At 33.8% G+C, this 13,313-nt stretch overlaps 1 protein-coding gene across 1 annotated transcript in view; it reads right to left on the reverse strand.

Moving 5' to 3' along the window:
• ACTR3 (actin related protein 3) overlaps positions 1-13,313 on the reverse strand; it is a 59,722-nt gene that overhangs the window by 22,927 nt on the left and 23,482 nt on the right. Inside the window, exons 2-6 of the mRNA XM_036121071.2 lie at positions 11,615-11,670; positions 7,952-8,076; positions 5,274-5,384; positions 2,021-2,116; positions 223-330 (exon numbers count right to left, since the gene is read on the reverse strand). Of these exons, the coding sequence (XP_035976964.1) occupies positions 223-330; positions 2,021-2,116; positions 5,274-5,384; positions 7,952-8,076; positions 11,615-11,670 (496 nt within the window). The remainder of the gene's footprint in view (positions 1-222; positions 331-2,020; positions 2,117-5,273; positions 5,385-7,951; positions 8,077-11,614; positions 11,671-13,313) is intronic.

A 13,313-nucleotide genomic window follows, 5' to 3' on the forward strand; every position in this document is an offset into this window, starting at 1 on the left:
ATTACAGTACCAACCTAATAACAAAAGAAAGATTTTGGAATTTGTTTATAGAATTTTAATATTAATATGAACAAAATACAGCCCTAGCTGAACAAATGGCCAAATCAGAGTAAACTTTTCAAATATTTAAAATTTTTTTAAAAGTAGCATTAATTCATATCATTTAACTCTGCCAGATTTGTTATCTGATAGGACTATTTGGTAATTTTAAAATATCCTTACCACAGGAATGACATGGGTGACACCATCTCCACTGTCTATTACTGTACCGGTCAATGTCCGTTCTCCTACTTGTCTTGAGGTCCAAGATGCAGCTAAGGCAAGAACAGCCTTAGACAAAAAGAAATGTGACAGGCAAGAAAATAAAAACAAGCACAAAGAGTTAATAGAAAAAAATATTTCAGAGTACTTCAATTTTAAATGTACAGTTGACTCTGGAACAACACCAGGGTTAGGGGCACTGATCCCTCCAACACAAGCAGCTGAAAATCCAAGTATAACTTCTGACTCTCCAAAAACTGAACTACCAATAGTCTGCTGTTGACCAGAACATAAACAGTCGATTAACACATTTTGTATGTTACATCATATACTATATTCTCACAGTAAAATAAGTTAGAGGAAAAAAATGTTAAGAAAACTGTAAGGAAGCCAAACATTTACGTACTCTATTTATCGAAAAAAACCTGCATATAAGTGGACTTAGGCAGTTCAAACCTGTGTTGTTCAAGGGTCAACTACAGTCACCTCTGGCAAGACAATACACAAAACTCATTTACATTATTCAATAAAACTATTCACATCCTACATTTTAAGACAAACTTACAGGCTTATATTTACTTTTAGGGGCATATTTATAAATATTCCATGTTTTTACAAGGGTCGAAATGGGGAAGACCAACATGAAGTATCACAGTACTAAAATTGCCAGGACTTAAAATTATGTTTATATGGGCTAACCTGTATACAAACCACAAAGTGTAAGTAAAGAAATACACAAACACCCAATCACCAGTTATTCCACACACAGATGCCTATAAACAAGTATCTCTATCATAAGATTAGCTCCAAATTTTCTAAGTGCAACATGCATTTAGGAATATATAACAAGTTATTTAACCACAGAAAAAGCCATTATACACTTCTAAATATGATTTAATAGGAAACAAAGTTGATGAAATTACATTTTTCTATGAAAAAGACTGGCATGGGAAATAAAGTACAATTCTTTCTTTTAAGTTTACAAATTAAGAAATTAACACAGCTAACTCATTTTTTAAAAACTGAATTTCATACAATCCAAGCCTCCAACAAGATACATGGCCAATAATTAAAAACAGAGCTAAACTTTTACCTACTTGCAATGTAATAGCTGAAAGGGACCTAGAAAGTTATCTAGGCCATTCTCCTATTTTAACACAGGATCACACATCATAATCATTGTTACCTAAGAGAACTATACAATAGTTTACATACTTATTAAGCATTTGTGATATGTTAGGCATCACATTCACTACAGGGTTAAAAAACAAGTAAGAGGTGAGCTGTGATCCTGAGAGGTGGGAGAGAAGCCATTCCATGAAAATACATTTACAAAGTAAGTTCAATAAAATATTACAGGGATTTATGATACACAGAATACAGAGGGGCACAAAGGAGAAGGTGGTCAAATATACTTAGCAGTAAATCAGTCAGTCAAAACAAACTATGAGAAAAGGACACACCAAATGTTTCAAGGATAAACGAATATGTATATAAAGTTCTTGATGTGGAATAAACATTCAATAAATATTAATACCCTTATTTCTGTCCCATGAAAAGCTCTGAATTATCTAAAGATCATTAACTTACTTCCTTCAACATTTCTTTTGCTGACTAACTCAATTTCCTATGATTTCTAAATTACTGATTCAGGAGAGAACTATATGCTTTGAGGTGATAAAAAATATATTTTTAAGAGTGAATTAAACCAGAAAAAAATTCAAGAGTCAAGCTTATCCTGACTTGTGAACTTTCTTACCTGCACAGCAATGTACAAGCCTGGAACATTGAAGGACTCAAACATTATTTCAGCAGTATATTCCCTGTTTTCTGGAGTATTCAATGGAGGTTCAGTCTATTAAATTGAATAACATTTTAAATCGACAAGACCAGATTATTTTGACAACTTTTAGGCAATTTTTAAATAAGAAATAATTTATGTCAAAATTTTATTTAAAAATCTTAAATTTAGAGATACAAAGATAGACAAATAGACCAAAGAAAAACTATATAAAGAACTCGAACAGATCTATGCATATATGAAAATAGTATAGTTATTCACACAAAAAAAGAAACCAAATTCCTACATTACATCATTAAACACTGATAAAAGGAATGAGAGAGAGAGAGAAAGGAGACCTAGTCAAATCATCTTATAAAAGGGTAATGACAGATCCTCAGGGAGACATACCAATGGTGTTTCTAGTAGCAGAATTCTCACCTATATATTGTAATGTTTTCAGCAGGATGTACCGGGTCTGTTTATAACTACAGTAAATAAGCCAAGATTCTACAAATTTATGCCATGCTTCTTGGAAACTGTTATTTAAGTTATATAACTGTTAAGAGTATTAAATTGGAGATATTTACATAGTTCTCTTCAGTTTATATGACCACATACATCATTTAGAAACCTGCAGATTAAGTCTGGGCCAGAACACATTCTAATGAGGTGAGAGAGGACTGAGGAAACAGTACTTGCAATCCTGAACTTCATGTTTCCCTTATGCCTCATGATTACTTAAATCATTTAAATTATTAAAGCTTGAAACTGGGTAAGACCTCTGATTCTTACGAATCTGATTTGACCATTCTTTTTGTTATCTCAAATATTTAAAATGAAAGGCAAAAACTTTTAAATTTCATAAAAACAGAAGAATGATGTTTTTGACCGTGAGGTAAGAATGATTCCTTAAACTTCAAGAGCACAAATTACAGAGAAACATGGATAAAACCTGAATTCACTGAAAATTAAATCTTTTTGTTAATGTAAAAAAATACTATAAGGTGTTTTGTGTTTTTTTTGCACTAAAATACTATAAGGTTTTTAAAGAAAATGGTCAACTAGGAGTAGACTTTGTGCCTATGTAAAATCTTTAATAGCTAAACTACCTGATGTGTTTTAAACTTATTTGAAAGAGTTTTGGAACTATGTTCAAGGCTTTGGAGATAATTTAGTGATAGATACATATAAAATTAAGCAAACTGAAAAAACTAAGGCAGTTAAATTATAAACTCTAAGAAAAACAAAAGTTCTATATAAAATAAAATATAATCAGAAGACCTCCCAAAGAAAATATAATAATAGCTAATAACACATTAAAAAAATGCTAATAAAACATCATTAGTCATCAGGAAAATGCAAATTAAAACCAAAATGAGAAATCTTACACACCCACCAGAACGGCTAAAATTAAAAAGACTGACACACCAAACGCTGGATAGAATGTAGAGCAACCAGATTGCTAACACATTGTTGGTGGGTGTGCAAAAAGGTACAACCCCTTGGAAAAAGTCCTGGAAGCACCTACCCTATGACACAGCAATTAGATATCTAGGTATTTGTATAAGACAAATGAAAACATGTCCACAAAAAGACTTGTATAAGAATTTTCACAATAACCAAAATATTCGTTAACAGTCAAAAACTAGAAACAGCCCAGGTAATCATCAATAAGAAAATGGATAGTGAGGCATATTCATACAATAGAATATGATCTAGCAACAAATTACCGGTATATGCAACAATGTGGATGAGTCTCAAAAATTATGCTGAAGTCTTACCAAAGATCATATCTTGTATAATTCCATTTATATAAACCTCAAATATAGGCAAAACCAATCTGTGCTAGAAAAAATCAGAACACTGGTTGCCTCTCGGCACAGGGGCAGGAATTAATCAGGAAAGGGCATCAGAAAACTTTCCAAGCTGATAGTAATGTTCTATATCTTGATAAGGGTTTAGGTTACACCGATGTATACATCTGTTAAAACCAGGAGATGGGCAAATTGTATCATGCATCCTATAAGACAAATCCAGCTCACCACTTGTTTTTGTAAATACAATTTTACTGGAACACATTCAGGTATCATCTAAGGTTGCTTTCCTGCTACAACAGCAGAGCTGAGTAGCTGCAGAGACCAGATGGCGCTCAAAGCCAAAAATATTTGCTATCTGGACCTTCAGAGAAAGTATGCCAATGACTGGTCAATACCCACAGAATGGTAGAGTTAAGATTTATACATTTTATAGCATGTGAATTTTACATACATAAAAGAACTATAAACAAATAATGATCTCTAGCTGATGATACACATGCTAATGTATTTAGGGGTGAAACTACTCCATCTGCAAACTCATTCTGAAGTAATTAAAAATATAAGATGAAGTGATGGATAACCTGATATCTTATGCAATTATAATAAAATTAATACTTGAGTCTAGGTTGTGTACATTTATTGTAAAGTTCTTTCAACTTTATGTGGTCTACCCATAAACAATATTCACAAATAACAATAAAATATAGAATGTACATTTCATATAACTATACTGTAGAGAGGGGGAGAAGATAAGGATTCTGTGTTGAGAAGGAGGGTAAAAGAAACAAAAGCCTCATTTTTCCTACTTAGGAAGTCAGTAGGTAGTGTCTAATATTTAAATAAGCAAACAAGAAATAGAAAAGATGTTTAAATTTGTGAGATAACTATCACAAAAAGCTCTTTAAAAATCTAAAGTGTCTCTAGATAATATGAATCAAAGGCTGGGAAAGGTGAGGAAGGAGAGTGCTATTTTTTTTTGTTTTAAATCTTACAGCATTTGATTTTTGTAAGCTATAAACATTCATTGCTTTGATAAAAATAAGAAAAGTTTAAAAATTACATTGTATTTTTCTTGCCAAGAATTACTAGTGAAATAATAACCACATCAGTTCAATAAAAAAAGCGAAGTGCCGTATTTCCAACTTTTTTTGAACCTTACTGTTCCTATCATAAAGATTACATATTAATTATGAAAAGAACTTTCTAAGTGCCTAAACCTTGTTGCTTCAACATATTACAACTCTACTAAAACCCAGAACAGGATGATCTTAAAGACGATACAGCATTATAACAAAGTCTTTTAGACACAGGATAATAAACAACAAAGTATGCCCTAGTGAGTACAGATGTGACGAAAACGTTCTCATTGTTTCTTCAAAAATGTCCTTGGTGAAATTATAATTTGTACTTACCAAAAGAAAATAATGGTCTTCTGGTTCTGCCCTTAAATATTTAAAGATCACTTGTTCCATAAACCTTTCCATCAAGTCCCAATCTTCAACTATACCATGGCGAATTGGCCACTATTAAAACAAAACACAAATGAAATCTTATTAATGTCAAAAGTAAATAAAACTACCAAAAAATGGAGAATATTAAATCAGGACAGCATTTTTCAGGTGTGATTTAATGACACTGTAGATCATCCTTAGGAGACGCATACTTTACTATTTAGAGATCAATGAAATTATTCCCACAACATATTTTCAGACGGTTCAATTAAAATACATAATGTAAATATTAGGAAGAGAATCATCACAGCAATCCTGTGATAGACAAATCAAGAAGGATGAAGATTATTATACACAATGGGATTAACAAAGAGCTTAATAATAATCTGTGCTCAAAGAATCTGAAACTAAATAAGAAGTTTGGTGGGGTTTTTTTAAGATTTTATTTATTTATTTGAGAGAGAGGGAGAGAGAGCACTCAAGTGAGCAGGGGGAGTGGGAGAGAGAGAAGAGAATTTCAAGCAGACTCCCCACTGAACCCAACCTCAGGACCCTGAGATCATGAACTAAGCAGAAATAAAGAGTGGATGCTTAACCAACTGAGCCACCCAAGTACCCCAAGAAGTTTGGTTTTAAAAGAAAGAGAAAAACAATAGCCAAAAGGCTGAGGAAAAAGAGTACACATAAAGATTGAGAGAAGTTTTACGGTTTGGTTTGTCTGTAGCATTTGGAAGACTTAAAAATGTGTTTAAGAGAACACAATCAGTGAAGAAAAACTCTGGCCTCTTAGCTCACTGACTTCATCACCTTCAAAAATTTCTTTTCCATTTTGGCTGCAGTTTAGATCTTAGTATCACTATTACATCTCTAAATTCCTAAAATCCAAATACAACCCTCTCTGATTACTACCTTTTCTCCTCCTACCATACTCTTAGCAGCCCACTATACTCCTGATCACAATTAGACTTGCAGTCCACTGGCTTTTATTTATTCCCTAGCCATCAAACCTGCCCAAACACACACACACACACACAGAGTTTAGATTTTATGCTCCATCACTCTGAGTATTCATATTTCCTTCTGTCATTCCACCTATCAAAACCCAACCTAGCATGACACTTCACTAAATTTGCCTATACCCAGAATGCTGATTACACTGAAGGCACATACATAACTAGGTGGATAAAACTAAGAATTCTAATTGCTATTCTCAAATGAACCTAACTTTGTGTGGCAAGTCTTTATTTCCCTACTCTGTTCATCTTCACTCTTCACAATGATAATTTTAAATGTCCTATCACTCATATTTCACCTTCTCCCCTGACTCCTTGGGCAGCAGAGATGATGTCACCATGTATTTCACAGAGAAAGCAGAGGCCAAAAGTCAGGAATCCGACCTTCCTCCACCAAATCTATAAAACTGATTCCATACTTATCCATTTCACTTCTTTATAATGTAAGAGACCCTCCACATATCAATTAGATCATCTGTGCTCTGGATCCCATTCCTCTAGCTTTCTCAGAGACCTGGACTGGACTCCATCTTTCCTGTTACTTAAATCTAATGGCTCTTTCACATTAGCATTTAAACATCTCTTCCATCTTAACCCCACAACTTGTCTATTCAACTATCTCTGCCTCCCAATTGCAGCCAAACCTCACTGAATATTACTGTCATTTTTTCCTGGCCTAACATTCACAATCCAACCTACCTGAACCCAGCCTCACTGGGTTCTCACTCTTCTAAAACTATTCTTATTAAGGTTACAAATGATATCCTTGCAGCTAAAGACAGTAAGTAATATATGGGCTCTAGCTTACTTGATAGATTCCACACTATTTACATTCCTTCCTGCCTAGCCCAGGCTCTCTAACCACGGCTTCTCAGTCTCCTTTGTAGGCTTTTCCTTTTCTATCCAAACCTAATTGGTACATTGAACAGGCCCCATCTTGGGCCTCTTCCCAAGTACATTCCCCTAACTAATCTCATCCTTTCTAGAAGTTTATTGATATCTTCCAAGTATTTGTCTCCAGCTGTCCTGTTTCAGAGCTCCAAAAGCCACATTATTTGACTGCCTAACAATGTATAAGATGTCTTTCAGGTACCTCAAACGTAACATTCAAAACTAAACATGTCTCTAGATATGGCAATGTGGAGGTAAAAGAAAGCCACTCACATTGACAGCTCTGAGATCTAGTGAGTATGGAAAAGTAAAGACTGCTCATGTGAGTGAAAATTTTCCTCTCAGGATAAAAAAAAAAAAAAAAAAAAAGAGTTAAAGCAAGATTGGGAAAAGCTACAGGGAAAAAGAAATTTCTCTGGTGAAGAGGTTGAGGGTATTAGGCCTGTAACGGAGTAAAATTCCAGATGCCACAATCACTGAAATAATTTTTTTAAAAGATTGTATTTACTCATTTGTGAGAGAGAGAGAGAGAGTGAGCACAAGCAGGGGGAGAAGCAGGCAGGGGGAGAAGCAGGCTCCCTGCCCAGCAAGGAGCCCGATGCAGGACTCAATCCCAGAACCCTGGGATCATGACCTGAGCCGAAGGCAGACGTTTAACCGACTGAGCCACCCAGGCATCCCAAACAAACTAATTTTTAAAAGAAAATATTATTTTTACAAATCATAAAAATATACCTTTGTTGCATACGTAGGTTTTTCTATTGCTTCATCACCAATAAAGAAGTCTAGGTCATCAACACCTTTCATCACCCTCCTTTGAGCTTGATCACCCACTTTTGCGGACTCCTTAATAGCAATACCTCAAAAATAAAAGTTATTTATACATGTCAAAGTTTGCTTTTTTCAAATGAGACAGAATTTTAACTTCTATTTCTTCCATTATAAAGTATTACTAAACAAAACATGATCTAACATAACACACTTAAAACTGTTAAAGCACAGAGGTCATTTAAAAAATTGATGACAAAATTCATTTAACACAATGAAATCTCAACTTCCATCCACAGACAAGGCCTCAAGTGTACACAAGGCCAAAAAAGAGTACTGCTGTGGGAATGTTTCAGTTGTATTTTTTAAAACTATGTAAGATCTATTTCAATTTGAGTAAAATTATAATCCCACCAAGTCAATATATGCTTGATGGACAATCAGAAAGAAAAAACTGGAAACACTAACAAATGAATATGGGAAAACTGCAAGGAGAATTTTTTTTAAAAAAGCTTTCTTCTATTTGCACTATTATGGACTGGTAATTTAAAAATAACACTGGCATAGGGTTCTGTTAAACTTTAATCACATATACAAAGGGAAATTTCAAATCATTTAGGTAAAAATCACAATACTCCCCTCAAATAATTTCAGAAATCCAGCACACAGTTCTTGACCTAAAACTTGTTATATATTTTTAATTAAGTTATAAATTTCTGAATCCATCAAGTTAAGCAGTCATTCATTCAAAATAATTATCTGCATGCACTTAAATACACTTCCATTTAATAACAATTATATCCCAGTAAGATGGGTAGAAAATACTGAATGAATGACATTCTAAATCCAGTCTACTCCTTCAAAATTTTAGAAAGCTTCTCTAGTAATTTATTTATAATGTACATAGACATCCAGATGGCTCACTGTAAGTTTCCTGAAAAACAAAGATGTATGCAAATAACCTTGAACCATATAAACAGGCTTTCCAGATCAAATATCCATGCTCATCAGTGGCAATCAACTGTATGTATCTGCTGGTTAAACACTGGACTTGCAGTATTAAAACTGGTGGAAAAAAACTCCAAAATCAAAAATCTTCTTTCAGCAGGAAAATGGATTTTTAACATGCTGCAACTTCTCATAAGAAAGACAATGAAAACTAAAATTGCACATTTTAGCAAAGAGATGAAAATAGAGACTGAATACAATGGTGATAAGATCCTAAGGTTTAAAAGATCAAGATTATATGGGTCTCCAACAAAGACAACACAGCCACTTAAGAACATAAAACATCAGTAATCTCATGAAATAAATGTTTAATCACAACGTAACACCTTATAAAAGATTATAAATTATGAAATAACAAAATTGGCATTTTATGGGTTGAACTGTCTTCCCAAAAGGTATGCTTAAGTCCAAACCCCCAGTACCTCAGAATGTGACCTTATTTGGAAATAGGGTCTTTTGAGTTAAAATGAGATTTTTAGGGTGGGCCCTAATCCATTATGACTGCTGTCCTTACAAAAAAGGAAATTTGGACTCAGCCACACAGAGAAGACAATGTGAAGACAGGGAGAAGACAGTCATGTGACTGGAGTGATGCATACACAAGGGAACACCGAGCATTGTCACCAAACATGGGAAGCTAGAAGAGGCAAGGAGGGTTTCCCCCCTAGAACTGTCAGCAAGATTATGGCCCTGCTGACACCCTGATTTTGGACTTCTAGCCTCCAGAATTGTAAGTTTCTAATGTTTTAAGCCACCCAGTTTTTGGTACTTTGTTATGGTGGCCTTAGGAAATTAATATAAACATACCTAAGATTCTAACACTAAACTCAAATATAACCGAAGCCAAGTACAGGTCCACAAAAGTATTCCATATTAGTCAGAAAAAAAGCTAGTATTTGTCATCAAATTCTTAAAATAAAGAACAATCAATATACTGATACATAAATGTGGAGGAAAAGTTAAAACACACACACACACACACCTGTCTTCAAAGTAGACAACAAACATGCATAAATAAAACATAAGGAAAATACAATAGTACCACTAAACTAAGACCACTATAGTCAAGTGAATGAGCTATTTCATCAGTGTCACCTAAAATCCATTCTATGTTTTAAAGAATTAGATTTAGGTAGTAGCCTTAATTCTTTTGTTCTGTTTTTAATTGAAGTATAATCAACATAAAATGTTATGCTAGTTTCAGGTATATAACACACTCATTCAACAATTCTATTCATTACTCAACACTCACCATGGTTAAGTGTAGTTACCATCTGTCACCATACAATACTACTACAGTATTATTGACTATATTCTCTATGCTGTACACTTTTCATCTCCATGACTTACTTATTTTATAACTGGAAGTTTGTATCACTTGGTAGTAGCCTAAGTTCTTACATAATCAATTCGTAGTTAAGTATCTAAAAGTATATCACAAGTACAAAGTCCAAACAGGTTTGTTACTGGAGAGTTAAAATTAAAAAAATAAAATACATATACACATGTGTATACATGTATGTATGTATGTGTGTGTGTGTGTATAAGCTCCCCTTTTAAATACAATTTTGACAATGCATTTCCTATATTTCACGTTTAATTTTGTCCTTGCTATATTAATTACAAAACCACTGACCTATTCATGTCCAATGAGTGCCCATTTGAAACTAAAGATATGCAGTTTTTGACAAGCCCAGTAATTTCTACCTTGCTCTCAACTTCACTGATTTGAAACCTAAGCTGTTTTCACTACCATCCCTACATGTTCATTTTTCCATTTCCTTATTTTCATAAATTAAGAATACAATACACAAAAATATTCAGTCACATAAACTCCTGTGTAAAACTGGTGACACTCTAGGAGTCAGCATCACCAAGCAATGGCTCCAAACGTTTTTCATCTGATAATTTCAAGTCTTCATATGGCAGTAGGACAAGTAGATCAGAGGTATTACTATATAATGTATGAAAGGTAAACTGTTTGAAAGTCAAAAGTACAAAAGTATGTCCATCAAAAACCAGATACATAATCCATGCTAACAAATGAGAACACTAACAAACCAAGTGTGAGAGTATTTCTAAAAACTACTGACAAACTACTGAAAGTCAATGGCCAGGCCAGAATGAAGTTAACAAGAGGACAGAACAAAAACAACTTAAGTATGGTTATAAGATACTAAAAAACAGCTAAAGTCAACATCTCTAAAAATGAGATGCCATCCTTTTGAAACATGGACTCTCATCAGGGATGTCAATAAGCCTAAGCCTGGCAAACGGTAATCACGTCCACACACCAAAGAAGAGTCTTCATATGTATGTGATGGAGGATGCACTACTTAGTATTTACATCCATGCACTGTTAACAGCAATATCCTCAAAGCAAAAAATTGTTTACTTATCAGCTCATTTATTTTTGTCTTTAAAAAGAGACATTTGGTAGATTTGGTAAACAAAGAACTAAAGAGCTAACATGAATGGTGAGAGGTGTGGAAATGAGGTCACACTTAGCAAACCATGTTTCTAAAGGACTAAATCTTATACAGTGTCAGAAACAATTACCTTTTACTTTATTATGAAAAAGATCTTTAAATCAGCGTATTTGTGACTTAAAAGAATACTTACAGGAAGGAATGATAAACTGTGGTTCTGTGTTTCCAGCATATCCTAGTTTTGTATACCTGCAAAACGAAAAGGAGAATTATGAGGATTTCACTAATATCTTAGCGATTATGAACTTATTTCTCAGATTTCCATTTGTTATGAAGTGAGATTCCACTGTGAGTAAATATACAAAATTCTATAGGTTCAATGCATTTAAACATCCCTACTTTCCAAAGTTATACCAAAATTATACCCACAGCTTTTAACAAGAAATTCTACTTCTACAAACTGATCCTACAGGGATACTCATACATACCTGAAATAACATATAACAAGACCATTTGCTACAATCTTGCTTATAACAGCAAGAGACTAAAAATAAACATGAAATGAGAAACTAGTTAAATATGCTAAAATGTTATGCAGCTATTAAAAAAGGTTGAAGAAGCTTTTTATGGACTAATATGGAACAAACTCCAAAATGTATTGTTAATCGAACAAAGCAAGAGACAGAACAATGTTTTAAGTATGCTATATCTGTACAAAAGTAAGGAAGAGCAGTAAGAACATATGAAATATATTTGATTGTACAGGCACAGAATATCTCTGGAAGAATATAAAGCAACACTAATTTTGCTTGTCTCCAGGGAATGAACTGGGTAGGTGACAGGCAGGAGTGATAAGGAGATTTTTTATTAAATATTTCTCATACCATTTGAATGCATTACTATTCAAAATAACCGTAATTTTTAAATGTTTTGCCACACTGGATTCAGCCTATAATCTTAAAATAGGAAAATAATGGTAACGATGATTAGGAACTATAAAAACTGAGCTTTGATAAGCGGCATGTTGTGGGCTACATAGGAGACAGCTGGACTTTTTCTGTGGCTATGCATGAAAACCTATTAACTATGAGCAGGCTTTAAAGAGAAAGTAACATTTTATATTATTCCATATTCAAACTCACTGCTAAAGAGCAGGCAGGTAAATTGCTGTGAAATTCTTGGATTCTAATAATATCTGCAGAACTTTTTTTTTTTCCCTAATATAAGGAGGAGGGGAAAAAAAAGCTCTCTTTGGGGGATATTTTAGTCCCAAAACTAAGTTCAAGAACTTAGAGTGCCAAATATGCTAAATCACTAAAAATAAGTAGAAAACATAAACTGATCCAAATAGGATATGCTCTGACTAAACCTCTTCCAAGATTCCCCACTGTCCACGTTTAAAAAAACCAACAAACAAAACTTCTTTGCAAGGCATAGAGAAGAGCTCCTTTAATATTTGGCTCTTGACCACCTTTCCCAGCAGCCCTGACACACTATACCAGTCTCCCTAGCCATAAAACTGCTAACAGTTTCTGGACAGACCAACTCATTTCATGCCACGGAACCACTATTAACACTGTTCCAACTACAGGAGATGCTCCCCTTTCAACACTGAATGTAGCTGCTAAACTCTTACCCATCCTACAAAATTCAAGTTAAGTATCACTGCCACTCTATGAAAACTTTTCTATCCTTCCAACAGTATACTTTGCCCCCACAGGAGACAAACGGAACTGACTTACGTCTTACTACAATAAAGACATACAAAACAAGACACTCTAAAACTGTCTGAGCCACAACACTCTAAAAGTCTACTCTCTTAACACTTAGTGAAAGGATTAATACCTAATTATTCCTTCATCTAATCCCTCCACTTTTTTTGCCATTAGTCA

Source organism: Halichoerus grypus, chromosome 4 (genome assembly GCF_964656455.1).
Source record: "Halichoerus grypus chromosome 4, mHalGry1.hap1.1, whole genome shotgun sequence".
Lineage (NCBI taxonomy): Eukaryota > Metazoa > Chordata > Mammalia > Carnivora > Phocidae > Halichoerus > Halichoerus grypus.